Raw genomic sequence first — 27,312 nt, 5'->3', positions numbered from 1 at the left:
TCCCGGACGAGCGGGATGGGATAGGCGTTGTTGGTCGACACAGCATTAAGTCCCCTAAAGTCCGTGCACAGTCGGAGTCCCCCGTCTTTTTTCTTCACGAAGAGTACCGGGGCTGCATGGGGACTATTGGCTGGAGGGATGAACCCTCTCTGAAGATTAGTGTCAATGAATTTACGGAGTTCTTCCCGTTCATGGAGACTCATAGGATAGAGTCGGCCTTTGGGTAGTGAGGCTCCTGCGACGGCGCAATCAGTTCGTCTGTGCGGGGGTAGAGTATCAGCTTCTTCCTCGGAGAAAGCCTTCAAATAGGACCAGTAGTATTCGGGTATTTGATTTATTTCTTCTTGGGTGAGAAGAGCCTTTTCGGTGTGAGTTGGATCACTACCCCAATTCTGGTTCCACCGATGGCTTTCACAGTTGGCGTGGGTGAAGGTGATACTTCCTTCTGCCCAATTTATGTAGGGGTTGTGATCGCATAGCCACTTGCTGCCCAGAATTAACGGGTATTTGGCTGTTGTACTGATGACAAACGACCTTTTTTCCCAGTGTTGTCCCATGCCCGTCACCACTGGGACTGTTTCTGTAGTGACGGGGTTCATGTTGGTGCCATCCATTTGCTCGAAAATGACTGGGTTTTGTAATTCTCGGATTGGCAATACTAGTCCATTGACTAGGGCTGGGGCGATGATGTCTCTTGAACAGCCTGAGTCAATGAGGGCTTGTACACGGATGTGCATCTTTCTTTCGGGGTTTAGCAAAGTCACTGGCATGAATAATATGGACCCATGCGGCCGGTCCCTGGTTGGGACGGGTCGGGGGTGGATCTGTCGTTTGGGCCCTTTTACGACAGATCCATTTCGGTTCCCGACTGGGGGCTTTCTGGATTCCCCTCTACATTTGGGGTAGCGGGGTCGTATTCCATAAGTTCTTCTGCCTCCAATCCCCTGTCTGGGGCAGGTCGCTGGGAGATGCCGCGGCCTCTACCCGATCTGGGAGCTGGTGTTGGGCGTTGCAACTTGGGGAATGGAGCAGGGGTTGGACGCCGTAGTTGGAGCGGAGGTCTTTGCACAGGCCGATATGGGCATTGTGCCGCAAAGTGGCCGGCTTGCCCGCATTGCAAACACAAACCCTGTTGCCATCTAGCATCCCTCGCTCCGCGGGTAGCGTATCCAGCACCTCGTCCTCCCTTCTGCAAAGTTAAGGAGCGTCTTTGTCCCGTTTGTTGTTGTTGTTCAACTAAACGGACTTCCAATATGCGATTTTCAACTTCACATGTGAGTTGAATCCATCCCAACAGAGTAGGAGGATTATCTTGCATGAGGGCTCTATCCAGAAGTCTCGGGTTCAGCCCTTGTTTGAACAGAATTATTTTAGTGGATTCTTCACATCTAGGGCATTTAGCGGCTAGCTGTCGGAATTTTGTAACATAGTCTCTTGCCGACATGCTGCCTTGCCTAATAGCTTGCAATTCTGTTCGGGCTCTGGTTTCTTCTAAGGGGTCTTCGTATTGTGCCCGGATAGCATCCACCAACCCTTGTAAGGTATTGAGTTCTGGGGCCCCAATATTGTATAGTCCTACATACCAGTCTGCCGCTTTGCCTTGTAATCGTGAACCGAGATGTTCAATCTGGCTGGCCTCACTCCCAAAAAGATGTCCCGATCGGTTGAAGAACTGTACTACTTGTACCAGGAAAAATCCCAGTTTCGAGGGATCTCCGTCAAAAGTAGCTTCCAGTTTCACCCAGCCCATTGGAAGGTCTTGCCTTGGGGCTGGTGCGGGGTAATAGTCCATCGGAATAGTTAGTGGCGCCTGCGGTGTGGGAGGAGGCTGTTGGGGCCATGGCTGTTGCGGCAGTAATGGTTGCCCGGGGGCCCCCGGCTGCGGTGGTAGATACGGGATGGGGTGTATCGGAGGGGGCCTTACCGGTTGGGCTGGTGGTGGCATCACCGGCTGAGCGGGTGGTGTTGGCAGCGGTTGGGCCGGCGGCGGCGGCACCGGTTGTGCTGGTGGCGGCAGCATCGGTTGGGCCGGCGGCGGCAGCACCGGTTGTGCTGGCGGCGGTATCACCGGTTGGGCTGGCGGCGGCAGCACCGGTTGGGCTGGCGGCGGCAGCACCGGTTGGGCTGGCCATAACGGTTGGGCTGGAGGTGGCCGAACAGGTTGGGCCATGATTGGTCGCTGCGGTGTGGGTCGGTGGGGTCGAAGTGGCGTAGGCCGTACTGGTTGATCGGGAGGTGGTAATACCGGTTGCATTGGAGGTAATCTTACCGGCTGCTGTAGTGGTATTAGCTGCGGTCGAAGCGGGAGGGGCTGCTGCGGCGAAGGCCTGATGGGTGCTGGGCCGCGCGGGCTTGCCCCTCCCGGCATCGTTGATCTGGGACCTGGAGGTTGTTCTCGTGGTACGACCTGCACTGGTTGATCCTCCCCTGGGATTTGTTGTATGGGGATGATTACTGGAGTTTGGTGTGGCGTTCCCTCCCTTGGGGGAGCTGGAGGCTCTTCTAACTGGTCCGGCCGGACCGTTATCGGGGAAGTTGGAGGGGGTATCACCGGCGACTCTGTCGGGCGGGTTGGCTCCTCTCCACTCCCTCCTGGAACTTCCACTGGAGTATCCCCGGAATGCGGAACCTCGTCCGGTCTAGGGGTTTCTGTTGGAGTCTCTCCAGGGCAGGGTTCCCCCTCTTCTTCCGATTCGGAAGGCTCGTCAGGGCACTGGCTAGTGGTGCAGGACCCCTCTTCATCTTCCTTCCCTGGGTTATTCGAGGGCGGCGGCTGCAACGGGGCAGGTTCCCTCGGATTGGAAATTACGCTTTGTAGGGTGGCTATTTGTATAGCCATCTCTTCTGGTGATGGTCTCTCTCCCGCCACCATCAATGAGAGTAGATGTATGGCATGAGCTAGGCTTTCTTCCATATCGACCAACCTAGCTTCCAGCAATTGAATTCTACTGGGACCCGGTTGGTCCGTCGTGGAGCCCCCTGCGACTGCTACCACCGGGGAAATTGGCCCCCAAGGTGGAGGGTCTCCCTGATCGCCTTGCGATCTCGCTGCTAGAATTCCCTTGGCTAGTCCCGTAACTGCCGAAATGCCGGAATCCACAGCAAGGGTGCGATTTTGCATCTGCACCCAACTTTGTTCGGAAACCTCTGGTTGCTCCGACCACGGAGTGAGTTCCGAATAATCCCAACTTAGGATGCCGCGGCGGGACGTGTCCCATTCTGTTTGCTCGGTCGTCCTATTCCAAAACAGCCATGGTTGGCTACTGTCCAATTCAGGGACTGTCTCTAGGCTTCGACGCCCGTCCATGGGTAATTGCTGGTGCACCCCACTGGTCCTGCGCTCTCTCGTTTCTCGGGGTCTGGGTCCCCACTCCGAAGGTGTAGGTAACGAGAACAAGGGGATGGTGGTGGCCGTCGGCTTGGAGGCCGTCGGCTTTTCCTCCCCACTGCCGAGATCGATGAGAGGCGGGGTAGTAGTTGAAGCTCCGTTCCCTGCTGGCGCAGGTGTTTGAAGTTCTTGGGGTTGCACTTGTGGATTGTCGGGAGACGCATACGGATCAAACAAAGGATCCCTGTCTGGGACTGCTTTGGATTCCGCTGGGCCCGACTGAGACATGATTGGTAACAAAATGTCAGACTGTGGCTAAAGAATATCCTTCCTACAGGTTCTCCTCTACAAGCAAACAAGAGTCCATTGTTTGAATAAGGAAACTTTATTGTAGAAATGACCCATTATAGTCCACTGTCCTGAATAAGAGATCCAGGATGGTACAAGAGCATTGTTACCAATGAAGAGCAAAGCATGAGGTACAAAGTAACAGTTCCCAGCTGAGCCAGCCTCCCCCCACAGTTCTCAAAACAACATCTTTCAGTCTTGGGAGGCTGGACTCTGTCAAGGCCAATCTGGGATGGAACGTTGTTAGACAAAACAGTCTCGTTCGGTGAGAAGTCTGCTTGGGAACTTGTGTACCTGTGGGGAAAGCACTTAAACACTAGAAGCATTAGAAAATGGAGACAGTACAGCTCATATACCCACTGAACCTGACATTGGCAAGATATTATCAAGTCATCAACATAAATAAGAATGTACTGGTATTGTCCATTTTTAACTCTGGTGTACAGACATGGTTCAGCTTTTCCTTGCTTGAATCCTTGCTTTTGTAGTAGCCCTGATATTTTGTCATACCAGGCTTTTGCTGCTTGCTTTAAGCCATATAGACCTTTGTTGAGCTTGTACACATGATCTTCCAATTTTTTGATCTGGAATCCTTCAGGTTGCTCCATATAGATTACCTCAGATAATTCTCCATTGAGAAAAGCTGTCTTTATATCCAGATGCTCCACTATCATGTTTCTTGATGCTGCAACACTGAGTAGTGTCCTGAATGTCGTTGCATGGTTGATAACTGGTGCAAAAGTCTCAAAGTAGTCAGTTCCATATTCCTGGGAGAATCCTTTAGCTACTAAATGTGCTTTGTATTTCTCAACAGCATTGTATTTCTCATCATTGTGCTTGATTTTGAACACCCATTTGCATCCAACAGGTCTTCTGTCTGGGGGTAAATTTGTGAGAGTCCATACTTGTTTTGTATTTATGGATTGCAGTTCTTCCATTGCTTCAATCCATTTGTCTCTTTCATCTGCAGGTAGTTTGCATATATCTTTCCAGTTCTTAGGTGCTTGGATAAGTTGCACAGTTTCACAGAATCCATACTTCTTTGGTGGGTTTCCTTTGTTGCTTCTTTCCGATCGTCTCACAGTGGTTGCTGCTTCTGTCTCCTCTGGTCCAGTCCCTGCTTCCCCTTCTGTTTGGGTAATCTCTTGAGACGGTGGACTTGCCAGTTTCCCGGGTGTCACTGCAGGTAACCAATCGACCAATTCTACAGGAGCAGTTTCTGTATCACTTGGATCAGTTGTCACTGTGGATTCATTTGTATTAGAAGCATGTAATAAATGGCTCTCATCCACATACACTACGTTCTGTTCTTTGACTTTGCGCTCTTGAGGATTGTAAATTCTGTATCCTCTTCCGCCAGTGGCATACCCTACAATTAGTCCAACTTCAGCTCAAGGATCAAGCTTTCCTCTCCTTTCCTTTGGTATAAAAGCATAGGCCTTGGAACCAAATGCTTTGATGTGTTTCAGAGCAGGCTTCTTGCCAAACCAGGCTTCAAATGGAGTAATGCCTATCACCTTTGAAGGTACTCTGTTGTGTAGATAAACTGCTGTGTTCACAGCTTTGGCCCGTAATGCATTGGGTAATCCAGAATGTATAAGCATAGATCTGCACATTTCCTGTATAGTCCTATTCAGTCTCTCAGAACATCCATTTTGTTGTGGAGAGTGAGGTATAGTTACTTTATGTTCAATGCCTTCAAATTGCAAAAACTTCTTAAATTCTGCATTGCAATATTCTCCACCACAATCAGTACGTAGGCTTTGAGGAGCTTTTCCAAACTTATTCTTAACTGTGGCAACAAAAGATTTAAATTTCTCAAGTGTTTCATCTTTGCTCTTCATCAGATATACAATGCTATACCTTGTTTTGCTTTCAGTAAAAGTTGCAAAATATTTGTTGCCGCCAAGAGATGGCGCTGGTGGACCAACAAGATCAGAGTATACAGTCTCTAGAAGTTCCTCATTATGAGTAGTGGACTTTCCTGTGTAGCTTGGGCTAGTTCCCTTTGCTTTAAGACAGGTTTCACATTTCTCTCTTGCTTTATCACAAACAGGAACAAAAATTCCACAGTCCTTTAACAACTTTTCGACACTTTGTATGCCTCTACGGCCTGTTCTTACATGCCATGAATGTAAACATTTCCTATGATCACAAGCACCTTGGCTAGTTTGATAAATCTGTCCTTCACCAGCATCAGCAACTTCTGGTCTTTCACTAACATCCACAAAATAATGCAGTCCATTTCTCTCTTCAACAGCAAACTTAACTCCAGATTTCCTTTCAACAATTATACTTCTACTACCCATTCTCTTCTGAAGAACCACCACACAGTCCTTTTCCACAAGTTTCTTAGTTGAGATTAAATTCTCTGCTGCTTCAGGAACAAAGTGCCACATCTTGAAGGGTAACATTTACTATTTCCCCTCTTGTTGTGCATAGTTTAATTGGCACCTTTCCAGTTCCTAGCATATTAAGTGGTTGTTTATTTGCTTGGAACAGTCTGGGTTTATCATCAGTATCAAGTTCAGAAAACAATTCACGATATTTGCAGATATGCCAGCAGCTTCCTGAATTGATGAGGAATAATTTCTTATCCTGAATATCTTCATCATCAAAAACTCTTTGCGCACAATCGCTCCTGCCATTTCTCTGAAATCTGCCTCTAGACACACTCCCTCTGCTTCTGGATCTAAAATTCCCTTTTCGGCTATAATCTCTTCTGCCATGAGATGGCGATCTTTCACCATGTGTCTCTGTACTAGGGTAATGTGCATTTGATTGGCTAGCAATGGCTGCTCCACTTTTCATTCGGTTTAATGCACAGTCTCTGGCCATGTGGCTCCTTCCTCCACAAGAAAAGCAGTTAGTCTGTCTGCCTCTATATCCATTTCCCAAATTCAAAACAGTCATTCCATCAGACACAGCCTGTAAATTCCTTCCCTCTCTTGAATCCAGTTCCTCTCTTAAACTTGTCAACAATTGCTCCAGTGTTAAATTCTCTTTATGTCTCAAGAGAAGTGCTAAATTTTCATAGCTACTTGGTAAACTTTTCAGCAAAGCAACAACAACATCCTTCTCTTTTGGGGCCTCTCTAAGTTCATCCAACTCTCTATACAGTCTCATAAACCTTTGCAATTGAGCAGGTATAGAATCCCCTTCTTTAATTTTAAAATCAAACAATTCTGTTTTAAGATAGATTATTTTGGTGCATGTCTGTTTTTCAAAACGCTTCTTTAAAGCTTCAAGTATCTCTTTTGCAGTATCAAAGGTATGCAAGTCCTGGACTTCATAATGAGCTACTGAGGTCATAATTAATGTTTTGGTTAGAGCATTTTTCCTGGTGAATTCAAGCTTTATTTGAGGATCAGCTGGGATGTCTGCAGTTAGAATGTCCTCAATGCAAAAAAGGCTGCCCCCACCGTAACTTGCAAAATAAAGGAAACTCCACGGGGGTTATAGTCAGTACTATATACAGTACACCATGTAAACTCTCAAAAAATAATTTAATCACTGTTTAGCATTTACAAATAACCAAAGTTACAACGTTCAATGTATATTTACACAGTTCCACTATCACAATATTCAGAACAACATTCAAAGTATCCAGAATAAACCTGCAAAGTAAATTAACCAGTGTCCCAGTGACGTATCTTCTTAAAGGTCACACAAGAACCAATGTCCTCTTTGTAGTCAGTTGAAATGTGATGTCACCATGAAATGACTGCGGGGATAAATTGTCCCTCCAAACTTGTTCCAACGCAAGCTACTTGTCTTAAACGGAAAAAAGAAAGAGACACGCCCAATCTGGGGCCGGCTGAAGCTCAGATTTCATCAATGCCTCATCAGGAGTGTCAGTCTCCGTGGTGTTCTATTCTTACAGCATGCGTTTTAAACATCTGTAAACACAAATACCTTTATGTAGCCAAACCTTCTACTCACATTCCATACTCACTTCAGTATGAAAATTAACTTACTCACTCATGCGTGCACCTCTTAGTACTCCCAATCGCAGTGAATCTCACACTTCCCACTGGTAACGTGCGGCGGCCGTATCTTCTCAGGCGCGCCCCGTGTAAATCCAACCCAATGCTCTTAAAGACCACCCACTCAGCTCATACCCTAAACTTTAAAGTAACCGCCGCTTCCTGCTGCTAAACAGAAACTAAAGAAAGCAATTCAACACTAGCTCATTGTTTAACCCTTGAGGTTTCACAGTGTGCAAGCGAGTAATCCAAAAAGCCTCCCTGCGTAAAAGAGCTACCTGGTCCCTTTGTACTACTTCCAAAACGGCAACCCGAAGAGAATTGCTCTCATGATCACACTCTATGCAGTGCTGCACCAAAGGTGCTTCTAAGACCCTGTTCCTGATCCTTGAAAGATGTTCCAACATCCGTACCTTTAATGGTCTGCCCGTGCACCCTACATACAATAACTTGCACGGACATTCAATCAAATAAACCACCCCTGCAGTGTAGCACGAGGCAAAATGAAAAAACCTCAATTTCTCTCCTCTGACCCCAAGTTCATCACCTTCCACCATGAGATTACACATGGCACACCTGCCACATTTAAAGTTACCTCGAGGCAGGTGTGCCTTCTCCTGTCATCCCTCCAGACGGGCATGAACTAAAGTGTCCTTGAGGCTAGTAGTTTTCCTAAAACCACACAGTGGTCGTTGTTCACAGCCCCTAATATCCTGAACAACAGTCCAGTGTCGATCCACTATCTTCTTAATGGAGTTGGCAAGTGGTGTATAGTCTACCGCCCACTTGATGCTGCCCACAGTGTCCCGGGTTTTACTCTGGAACAACCCTGTTCGATCTACTTTCTTGACACGCTGGAACGCAGCATCAGGGGTTCTTTGGGGATAATTCCTATTAAGGAAATGACGATACAAGGTCTTTCCATCCCTTAAGAAGTCCTGGAGGTTAGAGGAATTCCTTTTAATACGCAGTAGCTGCCCATATGGGATGTTCTCTTTCAGATGTCTAGGATGAAAGGAATGGAAATGCAGATACGAATTGCGGTCCGTGGGTTTCGTGAACGTTCTCACCTTAACCTTATTGGAGGGGTCCCTATACATGACCACGTCCAGAAAATCAATGTGTCCTTTGGCAAATCGCCAGGTGTACTGAACCTTAGGGTCCCTATCGTTTAACAACTTGCAAAATGGTTCTACCTGATCCTCTCCACAAAATAAAAAATAAAGGTCGTCAATGTACCTCCTGTAAAAGGCGATACATTTCCTGGAAGGGTTTGTCTCGCTCATAATAAAGGTCTTTTCCCACCGTGCCATGAAAAGATTAGCAATGGACGGTGCAGCTGAACAACCCATAACCACACCGCTCCTTTGGAAATAGAATTGTTCCTGAAATTTAAAATAATTTTTCTCTAGTACTAAATCCAACATCTGTAATAGAAGCGGTGTGGATAGGGAGCAACTGTCCATATTATCCCTGAGAGAATCCTCTACCACCTCTCTCGCTGCCTCATGCGGAATAATTGTATATAGTGAATTCACATCCATTGTTAAAAAAACAACGTCCTGTTCTAAAGGAAAACCCTCTACCTGCCTAATGAAATCCTTAGTGTCACATAATAAAGCGTCAATTTTCCGAACTGATGGTTGCAAAATCACATCCAAAAGGATGGCCAGAGGTTCTAACACTGAACCACAGCCTGACACGATTGGCCTGCCAGGTGGAGGAAAAACCTGTTTATGCACCTTAGGCAGTATGTAAAATAACGGGATTCTGGGAGCTTTCACCTGCAATGCATGATAAAGATTATCCTCTAACTCTCCCATCTCTCTTGCCTCATGCAACACTATGTTTATGAGGCTCTGTATATGGTTAGTAGGATCTAATGGAATTTTAAGGTAACTCGAGGAGTCCTGTAGTTGTCTATGGACCTCATTAATGTACATCTCCTTATCCATGACCACTATACCGCCCCCCTTATCTGCTGGTTTAATAATCAAGGTGGGGTCGGTACGTACGCTCCTTAGGGCTTGTCTTTCCTCATGGTTTAAATTGTGCCATACTCGAATGGGTCTACTCTCCAAAGCTGTTACATCTCTTATAACCAAAAATTCAAAAGTGTTTATCCGGTGGTCAGATACAACAGGAATAAAGGTCGATGTGCCCTTAAGGTGTGAAGGCACTGGAAAGGCAGCACTGCTAACTGTTAAAGGCGACGACGCAAAGAACAACTTCAACTTGATCCGGCGAACTAATTTGAAAATATCTACGCGAGTTTGCAAAGGTCTATACGGAGGAGTGGGAACGAAACCCAAACCCTTGTTGAGTACCGATGACTCACCTGAACTCAAAGGACAGGAAGCCAAATTAAAAACTAAATTTTCAGCTTTGGTCTCTGGAAGGGTTTCCTTTTGCCTCTCCCTAAAAAAGCAGAGCCTTGTTGTAGGGGATATACGGTCCTTGTGCGGAGGTTCCTCCCACTGGAGCCCTCATCTCCCGAACTGTCTGAGACACCTGAAGTTTCTAAATCAGAAAAAGAGCTGACTGGAGTAGCCCATCAAACTTTGTGTTGTTTCCCTACCCCCAATTTCGACTGGTCCCACCAGAAATAAACCCTATTGTTAGCATAGTCTAAACTGTCCCGTCTAAACTTTTTAATTTTCAGCACTTTAGTGCGTGTTTCAAATTGTTTCACCTGGTTCTCTAATTGTTGCAATCGCACCTCGTAATCAACCGCAGGTGTGGAAGCCTTTAGGGTCTCGCTTGCACTTCATATGTCCTCAATCAAAGATTCACTTTCCTTTTTACAACGTCTAATCACTAGGAGCATTAAATCAAAGCTACACTTATTTAAAATAGAAGCCCAATCAGTTTTAAACGTCTCATCATCAGCAAACATACCAGGAGGCTTTTGTATGCGCAAGCCTCTGGGGATGCGTTGTGATGTATGATAATCATAAAGCGTGGAAGCATGCAGATCAAACCTCACCTTCTTAGACTTAAGAAAATTAAGAGATTCCCAATCATCTTTGGGCGAGCTGTCAGTAGCAGTCATAATAGAGGTCATTCCAGAAAGAATCTCCTGCTGCTCCTCTGCCGTAAAGGCTAAAGTATCCTTAAAGGAAGCCATGCCAAAACAATTAACAATGCAAAAAAGGCTGCCCCCACCGTAACTTGCAAAATAAAGGAAACTCCACGGGGGTTATAGTCAGTACTATATACAGTACACCATGTAAACTCTCAAAAAATAATTTAATCGCTGTTTAGCATTTACAAATAACCAAAGTTGCAACGTTCAATGTATATTTACACAGTTCCACTATCACAATATTCAGAACAACATTCAAAGTATCCAGAATAATCCTGCAAACTAAATTAACCAGTGTCCCTGTTACTTTAAAGTTTAGGGTATGAGCTGAGTGGGTGGTCTTTAAGAGCATTGGGTTGGATTTACACGGGGCGCGCCTGAGAAGATACGGCCGCCGCACGTTACCAGTGGGAAGTGTGAGATTCACTGCGATTGGGAGTACTAAGAGGTGCACGCATGAGTGAGTAAGTTAATTTTCATACTGAAGTGAGTATGGAATGTGAGTAGAAGGTTTGGCTACATAAAGGTATTTGTGTTTACAGATGTTTAAAACGCATGCTGTAAGAATAGAACACCACGGAGACTGACGCTCCTGATGAGGCATTGATGAAATCTGAGCTTCAGCCGGCCCCAGATTGGGCGTGTCTCTTTCTTTTTTCCGTTTAGGACAAGTAGCTTGCGTTGGAACAAGTTTGGAGGGACAATTTATCCCCGCAGTCATTTCATGGTGACATCACATTTCAACTGACTACAAAGAGGACATTGGTTCTTGTGTGACCTTTAAGAAGATACGTCACTGGGACACTGGTTAATTTACTTTGCAGGTTTATTCTGGATACTTTGAATGTTGTTCTGAATATTGTGATAGTGGAACTGTGTAAATATACATTGAACGTTGTAGCTTTGGTTATTTGTAAATGCTAAACAGTGATTAAATTATTTTTTGAGAGTTTACATGGTGTACTGTATATAGTACTGACTATAACCCCCATGGAGTTTCCTTTATTTTGCAAGTTAGAATGTCCTCAGCATTATGCATTTCAAGTTGGGTTTTTAATAATGCCAGCCACCAAGTAAAGTTGTTTTTATTTAAGTGAGGCATATTAAGATTTCCTAGGCTGACTTGAAAGGGCTTTGGATTACTCACAACTCCCTCGTTTGATGAACTCATCTTTCAGCTGCGAGGATTCAGGCACACATGGAGTTAACGATCTCCTTTGTTCTCTGCTGCTGTCTGCCGGCTCTGTTTCAGGCTCTGCTCCGAGGGTAAAAGGAAAAGAAACTTCAAAATAGTTCTCAGCTGCAGTTTCCTCAGTGCAGACCGGTTTTAAGAAACTTTTAAAGACAGCGAGATCTTTAAAATAGTCTCCTTTTCCCAGTTACAACTGAATGCAGCAAAAAAGGTTTGGTAGAAAAAATCTGAGCCTTTGTGCCTATCTAGCTTAGTTTCTCTCTTTAAAGATCCATTAGAAATAGTTTGCATTGCAAAAACAAACCAACAAACAAAATAGCAACCAAAACCATCACAACCATCCTCTGCTACCACTTTGTTGGGGGAGAAAGGTTAAAAATAGCTTTAAATCAGAGGTGCTATGGATCTTGAATCAATAGAGAGTTTACACAATACACGAGTTTAGCTTTTAAAAAACATTTACTTCTAAAGGGAAAAGGGTCACAGGTCGCCTACAAAACAACAAAGCCTGGAGCTACATTTTTCCTTACTGTTTACAACAAAGAGCTGGGATAACAGAATGGAGAATCTTCTTCTTCCTCCTTCTTCTTGACCCTGAAAAGAAAGTCACCTGACCTGTTGACCAATAACAGTTTACAAACACTCTCAAGTTTCCCGGGCTTGCAGATTATTGGCTTTGAGCCAGGTTCCATTTCCAGGTCAATCTAAACAATAGCATGGTAGGTAAACACATTAACCCCATAATGACTGAATCTCAGACCTTGCAACACACGTATATTCCAACAGAAGTGACATCACAAAATGATTTCATCCTTGCAAGGCACCACCTCCAAAGTATTCTGGCTCCACCCCCAAATACCCCAGGTATTTTTTTAGTTGGAGTTGGCAACTCCAATGTTTTATTGAAAATAGGAACTACATGGAAAGAAGGAAGGAAGGAACAAAGGAAAGGGAGGGAGGGAAAGACATGGAAAGACAGAAAGAAAGACATGGAAAGAGGGAAGGAAAAGACAAAAAAGTAAAGATATGGAAAGAAGGAAGGATGAAAAAGGAAAGAAAGACAAGGAAGGAAGGCATGGAAAGATACGAAAAAAAGTAAAGAGAAAGGAAGGAAGGGAAAGAAAGATTTGGAAAGGTCTGAAAAGATATGGAAAGAAGTAAAGAGGGAGGGAGGGAGGTATGGAAAGATATGGAAAGAAGAAAAAAAGAAGGAAGGAAAGAAGGCTTGGAAAGATATGGAAAGTAGAAGGAAGGAAGATATGGAACGATATGGAAAGAGGAAAGAAGAGATGGAAAGAAGGAAAGAAAGAAATGGAAGAAAAATGGAACGAAGGGAAGAAAGAAATGGATGGAAGGAAGGAAGGATCACAAAAGCGGAGCCACACAATCTTAAAGCAAGCACATGTCCTCTGAATCAAACACACTCCCTGCCCCTCCATCCCAGTTGTCCTGCACACACTGATGGGTGAGCCAGTCCTCCATGCAACAAATAGGGCTTCCACCCATGCAAAAGCACCCCAGTGCAGGCTGCGTTTCCATGCCATGAGCGGCTCTCGCCAGCTGCGCACTTGCCTACTGGGGAGTAAGCCGTCAAGCAGGAAGCCTTGGGCCACCTCTGCCTTGGCGCTTCCTCGCCGCTTCTTCACTCCTCCCTTTCCCGTTCCCCCGAAGTGCCCCTCACAGGCGTTAGCTGCAAGCGCGGGGCTGGCAAAGCTTGGTGCCTGCAGAGGAGCGCCCGGCATGGCAAGGGAGGGTGGGCTGTCCTTGGCCCTGGCCCGCCCCTTCCTTGCTCTAGCATTGGGAAAGAAAGGGGAAGCATGCTGGGTGCATAGATCGGGAGAGCGGCTGGTCCACTCTGCCCCTTAAAGGAGCCTGGGGGAGGAGTGAACTTGCAAGCCTCCGGGAGCCACCAAATAAGGCTTGAAGAGCTGCATGCTGCTCGCGAGCCGCCATTTGACCACCCCTGCTATATGTTATGATTAAAACCTTGTATTTCATTTCTCCCTCTCCAAAAGAACAAAAAAATCATAGATTTTTCAGTGTTCCCCCAAATATCCCAATTTTCCCTCAGAACTTTATATGCTATATTTTGAGCGTGAAAAATGTTGCCTTGAGAAGCGTTTCACTGAAAAGAGTATAGTTAATAAAGGTTTTCAGTGAGGTTACACAAATGTAACTGAAATAATATGAAAGTTATAGTGTTTTGCAACTCTTGTTATTTTTATTAGCCAAGCCAAAGTAAAGGATTAGCTTTGTTAGCTTGCTTACTAAAAAAAAGAATTTTTATTATATTTGAGCTCTGATGTGTAAAATGTGGTACTAAATACAGGAACTGGTTGAGTAGTGTATTTCATTATTATTTCTAGATAGATATATGTGTAAAATATTTTTTGAAGAAAAAGGACTATTCAGTCATGGAGTCTCCTCTCTGCCATCTGAAGTCATTCAGTCTAAGAAAATCTGTCTTGTATTGGTTGGATGTATAAACTGGTTCATATTTTTAGATCCAGAAGAGTTAGCTGTGTTAATCTGTAGTCACAAAAGAGTAAAAAGTCCAGCAGCACCTTTAAGACTAACCAACTCTATTGTGACATAAACTTTCGAGAACCACAGTTCTTCATCAGATGTGTCAGACGAAGAGAACTGGTTCTTGAAAGCTTATGCTACAATAAAGTTGGTTAGTCTTAAAGATGCTACTGGACTCTTTACTATTTCATATTTTTATAAATAAATTACAGGGAGGCTTTTTAAAAAACAAAAAATATGATTTGATTCTGTTTTAACAAAACAGCCTCATCACATTTAATACAGAATATGAGAAAAATGGTTGAACTTTTGTTGAACCAAAGAGACCTCTGTTAATGATGTTATGTGTAAAACAATTGGCCATTTTGGCATCAGTTTTAACTATCTTTGCTACTGGTAGGAAGCTCTTTAACAACCAGAAGAGAACAGGTGCAATTTTTGCTGACTGCCCCCTCTTCCATTACATACCCCCCATGCTTTTTCTAGGAGTCCACCAACACCTGGAAGCAGGGTTTGAAGAAGAATAGCAGGCTGCAGCAAGAGGGGAGAAGTTGGAAAGTTCTCTTCCATGAGCAGGATCCAAGCCTGTCTCTCTGACTAAATTGATATTAACATTACCAGTAATATTGTATCATTTAAAATACGTTACTTGAAAGCATGCAAAATTTTGTTTATTCCTTTGAAATGGCTTCACCTTTTGGAGACAGTGTAATCTGTTTGGTTAGTTTAATCTGATAGTCCCCGTCTCCAAATCTGTTTAAAATAATGCTAGATGTTGCTTTTTTACACAGAGGCGGATGCCCCAAACGTTCCGTGATCCAGCAACTGCTCCTTTGAGAAAACTGTCTGTGGATTTGATCAAAACATACAAACATATTAATGAGGTAACTCTTCATCGATGTGTTCTTGTCAGTGCAAAAATTATTTTGCATTGTTCTTTATTAAAATAGGTTTCTAGAAAATTTTCTGATTCCCTAAAATTAGAGTCTGACTTAGCATGTTAACTTTGAGCTATTTCTCTAACCCTATAAACAGATACATTCAGCTTCATTATGTAAATTCAGTAGTATTTTTATGTCTATTACTTTCCCATAGCAAACCAACTTTTCCCTTTGTGTGGTCTTCATTTGGTGAAACAAAGGATGTTGTAAAAAATACTGGTGGGAGAATTAATCATATTAGTAAGTGTTGTAATTGTTGTGTTTCAAATTGGTTTTATACTATAATTATGTTTCTTAGGTTTACTATGCAAAGAAGAAAAGGCGACACCAGCAAGGTCAAGGAGATGACTCTAGTCACAAAAAGGAGCGGAAGGTTTACAATGATGGATATGATGATGATAACTATGACTACATTGTGAAAAATGGAGAAAAGTGGATGGATCGTTATGAAATTGACTCTCTAATTGGCAAAGGTTCATTCGGACAGGTAAGGAATTCCAGTTTGAAAAATCAAAGTTGTATGCAGCACAAAGAAGCAGCACCTTTCAGGTTCTTTTATTTTGTAAAAGTATTTTATTTAGGTATTTGTTTTTGTGTATTAGATTTTAATATGTGAATGTGAGAAGATGTTTTTATTAGTGTGCTTTTTATTATACAGGTTGTAAAGGCATATGATCGTGTGGAACAGGAGTGGGTGGCTATTAAAATTATAAAGAACAAGAAAGCTTTCCTAAATCAAGCCCAGATTGAAGTGCGACTTCTTGAGCTTATGAACAAACATGACACAGAAATGAAATATTATATAGGTATTGAAATTATTTTTCTTTTGACCCAATGTTGAATATTGCAAATTTGGTGGGAAAACACCTTTTTCTACAAGTGTTAACTATTTATCATAATGTTAAAACAATTATCTCTTTTTAAGAACAGTAGTTGGGTTTAGTTCTTCAATTATGAAGAAAGTAGTTGAACTAGGTTAATATGCATTTTGTGTCTGATCCAGGAAAAACTATTAAGGAGGCCTAATTTCATCTTTCCCACTGTTTCCTGGACTTTTGTTGCCTTATATATTTGATAGGGATTTTTTTTCTTGCTGCATTTTAAATAACAATTTATAGAAAGAAAAATCTCTGAAATTGTTCTAATTGCTTTTAATAAAGTATACCATTCTGGCAGCCTTATTTAGAATACCATCTCAGTTAACTGCAGGTAATAATTCCTAAGTTTTATGCCAACTCTCATAGTGATCTTGCACATCACTGGAGAGTTTGATAACTATGTAATCTCCAGCTGTATAGTTAATTTTCCATATTCAGAGGTAGTGAACAATTGAAACCTAGTGCTAAGAGGCAACATCAGGGGAGGACCTTGGCCTGTTTCTTTGGTTCTCCAGGGTAACTGGCTGACCACTGTGAGACAGAATGCTGGTCTAGATGGACTGCTGATCTGATCCAGCAGGACTGTTATGTTCTTATGTCCATGTGTATACTTGCTCCACTTTGATATCTAATAATTCATCCACGGTCTTCCTGTGCAGTCCCACATGGGACTGCGCACGGGCAGGCCTGCCGATACCGGAGATTTCTTTAGCTCAATAACACCAGGGGGCACTCTCGCCTCCCAGCGTGCATGCGCAGCCGTTTTCCCGCCCAAACGGCCTATAGGAGGTGGAGCGCCCCACACATACCCTCAGTTTCCTTTTTGCCGCCGATAGATGAGGTTTCTGGCTCGTCTGTTCGTTCGCGATGTCAAATACAGCTTTATTCAAACGGTGCATCACCTGCAATCGAAAGATGACCAGGTCAGACGGCCACTCTAATTGTATTTATTGCCTGGGAGAAACCCATAACACCCAGGCCTGTAAACATTGTCGCGCCTTTACCTCTAAGGCTAGGGCAGAAAGAGTGGATCGTTTGCACGCTTCGCTTTGGCAACGTGCTATGGCGGTCGTGGATCCTCCAGCAAAGGCACCACCATCTGCCGCGTCCGGCTCTACTCCTTGACCCGCTGAAACCGCGAGCTCCAAGACCCCTCGCTCCTTACCTTCTCCGAGCCACTCGGAGTCGAGGCCGAGAGATCGTTCCACCTCCTCGGTTCGGAACGTGTCGGAGCCAGCCCCATCGGTTCCGAAGGTCCCTCGGAGCTGACCTCCCTCGACTTCATCTGCTGCTCCGACCTCGGACCGGGCTGGCTCTCGGAGTCGAACACCATCAGTGTCGAGACCAACACCTCCACCTTCACAGGGTGCGACCTCTTCGGATCTGATGGCTACGAAACCAGCCGCCCCCACTGAGCTCGACAAGAAGAAGAAAAAGAGAAAACATTCTTCTAAGCGAGACAAGGCGGTCTTGGAGAAGCTGATTTCATCTCCGTTGTTGGCCCCTTCGGAAGCGATCGGTTCTGATCCGCCTGAAAAGAGACGCAAGGACTCTGATGCTCGGGCCCCTACCCCGACGATCACCTCGCAGCAGGATGACCCGGTACCAATCGAAAAGCCCCCGACTCCGTCGGGATGGCTGCGATCGACCTCCCATGAATCAGGATCGATTTGATCTGGTCGCAGCTACTGGAGTGGATCGGACCGTCGGTACAGCCCGTACCCCACTCGGGGCCGATTGAGGGAGCGCCACAGCAGCAAGGGTCGGGCGGCCTCATATTACTTGGAGGATAGCCCGCTTCGCTTGGATCGTTCGTACAGAAGGGAAGTGCTTTCACCTTCGTTCAGGACCCGATCATATGAGGACTCCCGCAGAACACCGCGTCTCTCAGAAGTCGACTACCATCGGGGTCGACTAAGATATAGGGAGTCCCCTCCTTCGGATTCACCCGATGCTGAGATTGGCCCAGTCGAAGAACCATCTCCCACGGACGACTTCAGGGCCTACAATGAATTGCTCCAGCGGATGGCTAAGGCGTTAGATCTGGAAGTGACTTCGACAGAGTCGAAGTTTACAGATAAGATTTATCAACACATCTACTCCGGATCTACGCCTTCTGTGGCTTTCCCACTGATCGACAGGTTCGTGGATTTGTGGAAGAAGCTCAATGTAAACCCTGCTTCCATTCCTGCCACTAACCGGAAAGTTGAAGGTCTCTACCGCACCAAAGATGATAATCATCCCTTCTTATCGATCCATCCACCCCCTTCCTCATTAATAACAGAGGAGAAGCAGGCAAGATCTAAGCAAGGTTCCATGTCGGCCCCTACGGACAAGGACCATAGGAAGGTCGATACCTTGGGGAGAAAACTGTATACGTCGGCTGCCTTCGCCATCAAGGTGGCAACTATGCGGCCTGATATCAGCCTACCAGCTCTTCTTGTGGAACAAAGTGGCTGCTTTTCTCCCGAGGCTTCCCGAAGACCAGCGGAATCTCCTTCGAGTCATCCAAGAGGAGGCTACCCACCTTTCCAGACATCAGATAAACGCGAGCAGGAGTTTGTCTGACACATCTGCACGTTACTTGCTCTCTGCAGTGGTCCTGAGACGGTTTGCGTGGCTCCGCACAACCGCTCTCCCGCCTGAGACGAGGAATAGAGTCGAGGATTTGCCCTTTGAAGGGGCTCTACTTTTCTCGGAGAAGACAGATAAATATCTGTCGAAAAAGAGGACGGATTGACTTACAGCGCGATCCTATGGCGTCCTGCACCAGACCTCTCAACAGCCTTCTAGACCCTTTTTTAGGTCTTCTCAGCGAGGCAGACCATATCGGTACCAGCCTTATCATGGGTATTCTTATCAATCCCAGAGAAGCTACCAAAGCCCTCAACAGTCTTTTTCGAGACGCAGACAGGGTCACCGCTCCAAGCCTGGTTCTCAGCAACAACAGGCTAAGGAAGCGCCCCAGTCCCATAAACAATTCTGACAATTATAGGGACCTGAACCCATGTTTGGATTCAGGCTTAGTACATACTGGAGGGAGTGGCTTTCCATCGGTTCCGATGTTTGGGTTTCTGATATTGTTCAGTTTGGTTATAAAATTGAGTTTGTGAGTTTACCTTATTTACGCCTCCCTGTCTTTTCTTCGGGGCCTCCACATGCGGAGATCCTAGCTGAGTTGGCCACCCTACTTCAGAAGGGTGCGATTGAAGAGGTGCCCCACGATTCTGCTTCCTTGGGGTCCTACTCTAACTTTTTCATGGTGGAGAAGAATGATGGTGGTCTCAGGCCCATTCTAGACTTACTTAATAAGCTGGTTAGAATTCGAAAATTCAAAATGGTCACCTTACAGATGGTTTTGACCCTCTTACCCATGCACTCTTGGTTTGCTGTCCTTGACTTGAAGGATGCTTATTTTCATATTTCCATTTTTCCCGAACACAAAAAGTACCTTCGGTTTACTTATGATCACAAGATTTATCAATATCGGGTTCTACCCTTTGGCTTGGCTACGGCCCCTAGGGTATTTACAAAGTGTATAGCTGTGGTGGTGGCTCACCTACGCAGGGCTGTCGAATATTTCCGTATCTAGATGACTGGCTCCTAGTGGGCAGCTCAGCTGAAGATGTGTCCAAACAGGTGTCCCTTATGTTAGGCTTATGTCTTAAACTGGGTCTGTTTGTAAATCAAAAGAAGTCGAAACTGGCCCCTGTTCGTTCTGTTCAGTTTATAGGGGTCGTGTTGGATGGGGTCAAGAATGCTGGTTTCCTGCCCTCAGACAGAGCTAGGATTAAAGGCCTTATCCTTAGGCTTCAACGGTGCCGCTTTCAATCAGCCCATTTTATTCAAACTCTTCTGGGGTGCCTAGCTTCTACTACAGCTGTGATTCCGCTTGCTAGGCTGTTTATGAGGCCCTTTTAATTATGGTTTAATGCCACTTTCTCACCTAACTGTGACTCTCAGAACAGGAGGCTTTCGGTCCCTAGACAGGTAGTGGCCTCTTTGGAATGGTGGCTTAAGGATGCGAATTTGTTTAACGGAGTGGAGTTTGGCTATCGTCAAACTCAGCTGTCAGTAACTACCGACGCTTCCCTGTTGGGTTGGGGAGCTCACTGTGAGGGTAGATATGCCCACAGGACATGGTTGGATGCTGAAAGTTCAGAACACATTAACCTCCTTGAATTAAGGGCTATTTCAAATGCACTGATCTCCTTTTCAGATACCGTGCGAAACAAGTCCGTGCAAGTGTTGACAGACAACACGACTGCAATGTTTTATGTCAACAAACAGGGTGGCACGGCATCGGGGACTCTTTGTACCGAGGCGATGAAGCTGTGGACTTGGGCCGTACGGCACTCACTGTGGCTACGAGCGGTACACATCCCGGGGGTGGAGAACCTCCAGGCAGACCAGCTAGGTTGATGTCCAAGCCGTTTGAGCCTCTGGCTACCTGCCCATTATGCTACCTTTATTTGAAAGTAGCCTTCCTTGTGGCGACTACTTCAGCTAGAAGGGTGGGGGAGTTAGCTGCACTGTCTTCAGAACCCCCCTATTTAAAGGTTCATGCAGATAAGGTTGTTTTGAGGACCAAGATTGAGTTTTTACCGAAAGTAGTGTCTCAATTTCATTTGTCACAGGAACTTGTTTTACCTGTTTTTTTCCCTATACAGTCTTCTGCTGCGGAGAGAGCCCTTCACTCTCTGGATGTCCATAGGGCTATGCTGTTTTATTTGGATTGTACCAAGTCTTTTCGGCTAGATCCTAATTTGTTTGTTTGTTTTGCGGGACAAAAAAAGGGTAGAAAGGCGACATCACAGACCATTGCGAGATGGGTGGTCCAGACTGTTTTAGCATGTTATGATTCTGTTAACTTACCCTGTCCTTTGGAGGTGCATGCCCATTCCACTATGTCCTTGGCGTCTTCATCGGCTCTTCTGAGAGGTGTCCCTCTTCATGACATCTGCTGAGAGGCGACGTGGGCCTCGGCGGATACTTTCATAAAGCATTATGCGCTGGATGTCCTAGATCGAAAGGAGACAGCAGTGGGCACGGCAGTGTTACACTCTATCTTTGAGTGACATGTTTGTGCGCCTCCACCCAGGTATTAAGCTTTGTAATCTTCCCATGTGGGACTGCACAGGAAGACCATGGATGAAAAACAGGTTTTGCTTACCGTAACTGTTGTTCATCTAGGTCTTCCGTGCAGGCACACATGCCCTCCCTCCTTCCCCGCTGTAAGTTGTAGTTGGTTTTTGTTTCGGTGGCAAAAGGGGAACTGAGGGTATGTGTGGGGCGCTCCGCTTCCTATAGGCCGTTTGGGCGGGAAAACGGCTGCGCATGCGCGCTGGGAGGTGAGAGCGCCCCCTGGTGTTATTGAGCTAAAGAAATCTCCGGTATCAGCAGGCCTGCGCGTGCGCAGTCCCATGTGTGCCTGCACGGAAGACCTAGATGAACAACAGTTACGGTAAGCGAAACCTGTTTTATTTCTAAGTGAGATGTAGCTTGGTATGTTCTTGTTTACATGAAACGTGCATTTCCTTGTTAGCACTGTTGCCTTGGCACTTTAAGTATATTATCACTTAAAGCAGCAGCTAATGAAAGATGGACACCTCTGTGGCTCTTAATGTTTCCACATCAACATTTTTTTTCTTTGTTTAGTTCAGTTAGCTGATCTCTACATTAGCGATGATAAACAGTGACAATGCTGTGCAATTTAGCTTGATTTGCAATGCCTCATCAAAGGCTGCTGATGTATCTGTAATATAAATGTCAGAGACTGCCAGCTTAGATCTCAAATAACTTCACTGCATGAATCCAAAGATGGATGAGTTAAAGCTTTTAATAATCCAAGAGTTCAGTACAGAAAGACTTTCTTGATAGGAATGGCTGTGCCCTCCACCTGTTAAGCATTAAGTTCTTCAGGCACTACCCACCCCTTCAGGCACTGCCTACTTTACTACTGCCCATGCTACTCCTCCTTAAACTAAGCTCTAAGCTCATTCCTAATAAGCTACAGAAAGAAAAAGAAAAGTAAAGAAAGTTGAATCTTCTTCGTCTCCTTGGCAACAGAGATAACTGTCCTGGTAACATTGATAACAGCCTTCTCTGCATTCCAGAGCTTCTCCCAAAGTATGTCAACGAGCCTAATAATACTCCTAAGGAAGCCCAAAGAAGATCAGGCTGGCAGCACACCAGTGAATCCCAAACCCCCAGAGTATGGCAGGGGCCCAGACCCTGACATCAAATGCCACATCAGTGCAGATTTTTTTCCTATTCATCCTCCTCTACTTTCTGTGTGGTTCTCTGCCAGTATCACCTTTGAACATGTTTTGGAGGCTTGGCTTTATATAAATGCTTGGCTTTATGTAAATTCTACAGTTCTTTATGATCAATTCCTGGCTTTATCTAAATTCAAAATTGTGAACACTGCACCTTTGTTGGCCTAATTGGCTGACAATGGAAGTTATTCTCAATGAGAGCCAAGAGGGATAATATTGGTACTGTGCTGCTCTGCAAGCACTGTGCTGCTCTGTTTGATAACACAGTCACTGTACTTAGGAGCTTTCTCAGCAACATATCTTACGTAAATGCCTACTTCAACTTTATGAAGATTACCTGATGGTAATAGAATTGGTATTATAGTGTTTATTAAGTACAGTACTGAGTATTAAGCCCAGTCCCCTCCCTGCCACACAAAGCATAAGGTTTAGGATTTTTAAAGATAAAACTGATGGCTTAGTTTGTCAGAGGAATCTCTTGCTTTCTCTCGCGTATTTATTTTACATCCTCCAAAGAACACAGAGCAGCACGCCCGTGTTTTCTCTATTTTATTTTACAGCAGCCATTTGAAGTATGTGTTGTTGAGAAATTATTACTAGCTGAAGCTGTGAACTTAATGGCTGAAGAATAATTTGAATTTGCATCTTCCCAGTACAATACCCTGTCCCCTATACCATGCTGACTTCTGTGATTTTGAAGAGTTCAAGATTCAAATATGATCACTTTGCCCCATGCAATATACACAATTTAATTTCTCAACCATTTGGCCTCACAGAAGAAGAATTGGCGTTTTTGATTACAAAGTCACTCACTTCTGTCCCCCTTTTGGTCTCACATTTCCAGTAACCATATTGCTTGTGAGAGAGAAACTGCATTTCCTGTCATTGGTCATCCATGGCAAATATGAGAATGAAAAAAAATGGTTTCTCTGGATATTTGCAGGAGTGGGAAGAGAATGCATTCCTCTGTTTCTTAATCAAATTCTCGTTCTCTCCCTCTTTTTGTCAGTAGGAGGCAGTAGTAGTAGTGGAGGAGTGTTGTCGCTTTCTTTAAAAGCCCAACTCCCAGGAAAGTAATCATCCCTTCCTTCACAGAAATATGGGTGCAGAAGAGTGTAGTTTCTCTCCTTTCGCATTTTGCTTTTATAGATGACAGCAGCAACAGTGAGGTAGTTAGCGCTTGTGCAGAATCCGAATTCAATGCCAACCTATCCTACTTCTTAGAGTCTGCTTCCCACAGAACCAGAGAAAACGAAATGTCCGTGACAACCACAAATAATGGATTGAGTAGTAAGCCATTCAAAAATTTGTGGATGCCTGGTTGCTGGAAATAAATCCCAGAGATATTTTGTTCTTAAAAGATCCCATGAAAAGATATGGAGAAAATTGGAAGGTCATTGCACCTTGATATTTCCAAGCTTTATCTCCTGAAATGCTGAGTATAAAAGGCACTTTTTATGACTTTCACAGGAGTCCTATAGAAATCCTTAATAAAATACAGACAGCTTATAATATTTATTTTCAGAGAACCAGCAAAGCTAAGTGGTCTCCAACTTTGTAGAAGACAACATGGTTCTTACATAGCTGGGCTAAGAGATGGATTCCAAGAAGCTCAGCAGTTTTCCTGGAGTTTGGAAACAAAATGGACCAGTGTAAGAAGTGGGTAAATAGCTAGCCACAGGAGTACCTTGCAGATCAATCCCACTTTAAATATGGATTTTATTTATTTATGTCATTTATAGTCTGCCTTTCTCACTGAGACTCAAGGCAGATTACACAGTATGAGATTACTACAAATGTACAATAAATACATTTCCATACAGTATCAAGGATATTTCCATAAACAATGCCATTGGGTAAATAGATACAAGTTTAAAAAGACATAGCATTAGCAAGAATCCAATACAGAGTAGAAGAAATACTGAAACAGAACATGATCACTTCTAGGACTGACATTAGACAACATAAAGCTCAGGTAGTACATAAGAATACGTATTTAAAGCAACAGATAATATGTAAGGCAATGTAGTGGTGAAGTCTACAGTCCCTAACTCATTAGTGAAGCATCTGAGATCCCATCCCTACAATACAGCCCTCCCATTTGAGTAAAAAGCCTTTTTGAATAATTTAGTTTTGCATAATGGCAGACTGACATCTTATTAGATAATGCTTTATATAATTACTATGCTGGAGTAGAACATATTCGTACACTGATTGTATAGATGTATTTTATTTACTTATTTATTTAACTTATTTATTGTCCACCTCACTGAGACTCAAAGCAGATTACACTGTGTTATTCAATACATTCAACAGCTAAGATATTAAAAAATCATATTCAATAAACAATAGAATAAGGAATAGATTCCAGAAGTTTGAAATCAAGCAGTGCTGAAAGAACATTGAAACAAAAATAAGCAAATTGACATGACCTAATAAACAACAGTAAAAGACAGTGCCCAGTAGTATAGTCCCCATCCCTTTATCAAAGCATCTCTTTAAACCATTTCCTTACAGCACATCCCTATTACCTGTGTATGAAAGCCCTCTTGAATAATTTGGTTTTGCACAGTTTGTAGAGAGTCAGGAGCTTTTCTGACCTCTTCAGGCAGGCCATTCCATAAGGTGGAGGCTGCTACAGAGAATGTGCATGTATGAGCAGCTGTTGATTATATCCCATTTGCAGGATGGTATTTGCAGAAAGTCCTGTTCAGATGAGTGAAACTGCTGTGGAGAAACATAGGGAGAGAAGTAGTCCCACAGATAAGAGGACTATAGAGAGAGCTTCTCCGGGGACCTCAAAGCTAACAACACAAAAGGGCACAAAAGGAATTTTTAAAGAAATTGAATACAAGAATATATTGTAATATATGTTTTTATTACAGTAGTTGTTACAATGAGCCTTTGAAAAAATGCTTTACTAAACAGAATTTAAGTACGCTGGCAAAGCCCGTTAGGCTCATTCTAGCAATATCCAGGGAAGAAGAAGCCCTTATTTTATAAGGACTTCACTGGAATAAATAATATTCTTCAGAGAAAACACTACCTGCCAAAGAAGAAACAAACAGTGAAAAAACAACCTTGTGATTTGAAGACTTACCTTGGGGATTCCTCAATACTCCTCTTCACCAGTTGGACTATAATATGAAATTCAGTCTGTTTATTCATTACATGACAGGAAGGATTTTGGATAATATCTATTTTTGTACCTATATTTATTATATTTATAGAGCACTTTAAGCACTTTCAAAAATATTCAAAAATATATAAAATAGAGAAATTATTTTAAATAAGTCTAATAAGTTAACTGAGTTTATTTATGAGATCTCTGGTGGGGTTGTCTGCCCTTTTGTGTTGTTAGCCACAGATATGAGGGGCAAAGGTCACGAGGGCTTTAATATGCGCTAGCCAAACCCTCAAATTGAGCCCAGTAGCTGATGGGTAACCAGTGGTTTGACTGCAGAATAGGAGTAATACAATTCTAACCTAAATAATTCCAAACTGACTTCTCATTCAGCATATTTCATTTTCAAATTTAATAATAATACCAAGTCATATTTCCTATACATATATTAAACATAAAGGCAAACTGGCATCCTATCAATCCCAGAAAAAGGAAGAGAACTGCTTAATTTTAAGACAAAGGAATCCTAAATATTCAAAGCACAAATGCATATATATATAGTATGGGATATAAACAGAAGTAAATTTCATATGCTCTTATTCAAAGGATTTCAAAAAAGTGCCAGTGCCTATGGGAATCTCAACAGAATATGCACATATGCCCAGAATCATAATGAAGAACTGCTTCACTTTGAATCCATGTCACATTTCAGTAAACATACCTCCCTACCACAATAATGTATATTCTTTTTTTTTTAAGTTAAGACAATGAAAAATATTCATTTTATTACTGCTTATCTTAACATGGAATACAAAGTACAGTGGATGCCATCTGTTTTACTGGTAGTCTTCATTTTACACTTACAAATGTAGTTCTTGTTTGCCGTTAGGGACCTTTAAGCAATTTTAATAGTTGGCTTCACTGAAGGCATGGAAGCAATGGAGCACAAGAAATGTATACAATATAGTAATTGAGAGAAGACAAAGAATTATTCGTATCTCCAGCTGCAGGATTTTCAAATTTTTTGGGAACTGAGACAATTAACTCTCTTTCAGCAGCACATGAATTGACTAGTGCAAATCACAAGTATCTTTTATGTATAGGAAGGATATCAGTGAGCTAACAGGAAAAGCTAGCCTGCATGGTTTGCACCTGGAGTTATTGGAAGAGCACTAGATAAATATCTGTGAGTGTGTGAGCCCATTTGCTGCCTATGTGTGCTACCGCTGGAGAAATTGAACTACAGGGTGATGATATTTTTAATATTCTTGACAGGCCAGATGTATTGGTAGTATATCGAACACACAAAGCTAATTTAGCATATATTTATGGCAGCAAAGTGGACAGTGCTCAAGAAGAAATGAAAAAGACATTCTGACAGAGTAGACTCCTTCAGAGAGAGAGAGAGGATTTTTTTGCCATGTTGATCTCATGGTAGCATTTGTATATTTTTGGGCTAGAGTATATGGCAGCTAAGCTTTACTATTGTAAAGGGTAATAAAGATGAGCTAACGTAAAGTTTTCTTTGTTGTTCTTTCAGTGTACAATGCTTTCATAAAATTTGCAGTGAAAAAATAAATGGACTCTTCAAACCTGTGTAAATTATTTTTATGTCTTTCCTGAGCA

The 27,312-nt window shown here is 43.6% G+C and overlaps 1 protein-coding gene across 2 annotated transcripts in view; it reads left to right on the top strand.

Moving 5' to 3' along the window:
• DYRK1A (dual specificity tyrosine phosphorylation regulated kinase 1A) overlaps positions 1-27,312 on the top strand; it is a 291,221-nt gene that overhangs the window by 249,150 nt on the left and 14,759 nt on the right. For both annotated transcript variants that reach the window (XM_054973646.1, XM_054973645.1), the window contains 3 exons: positions 15,257-15,349; positions 15,705-15,893; positions 16,065-16,212. In XM_054973646.1, coding sequence (XP_054829621.1) covers positions 15,257-15,349; positions 15,705-15,893; positions 16,065-16,212 — 430 coding nt within the window. The remainder of the gene's footprint in view (positions 1-15,256; positions 15,350-15,704; positions 15,894-16,064; positions 16,213-27,312) is intronic.

This window comes from Eublepharis macularius, chromosome 3 (genome assembly GCF_028583425.1).
Source record: "Eublepharis macularius isolate TG4126 chromosome 3, MPM_Emac_v1.0, whole genome shotgun sequence".
Classification (NCBI taxonomy): Eukaryota; Metazoa; Chordata; class Lepidosauria; order Squamata; family Eublepharidae; genus Eublepharis; species Eublepharis macularius.
This window is presented reverse-complemented; position numbering and strand designations above follow the sequence as displayed.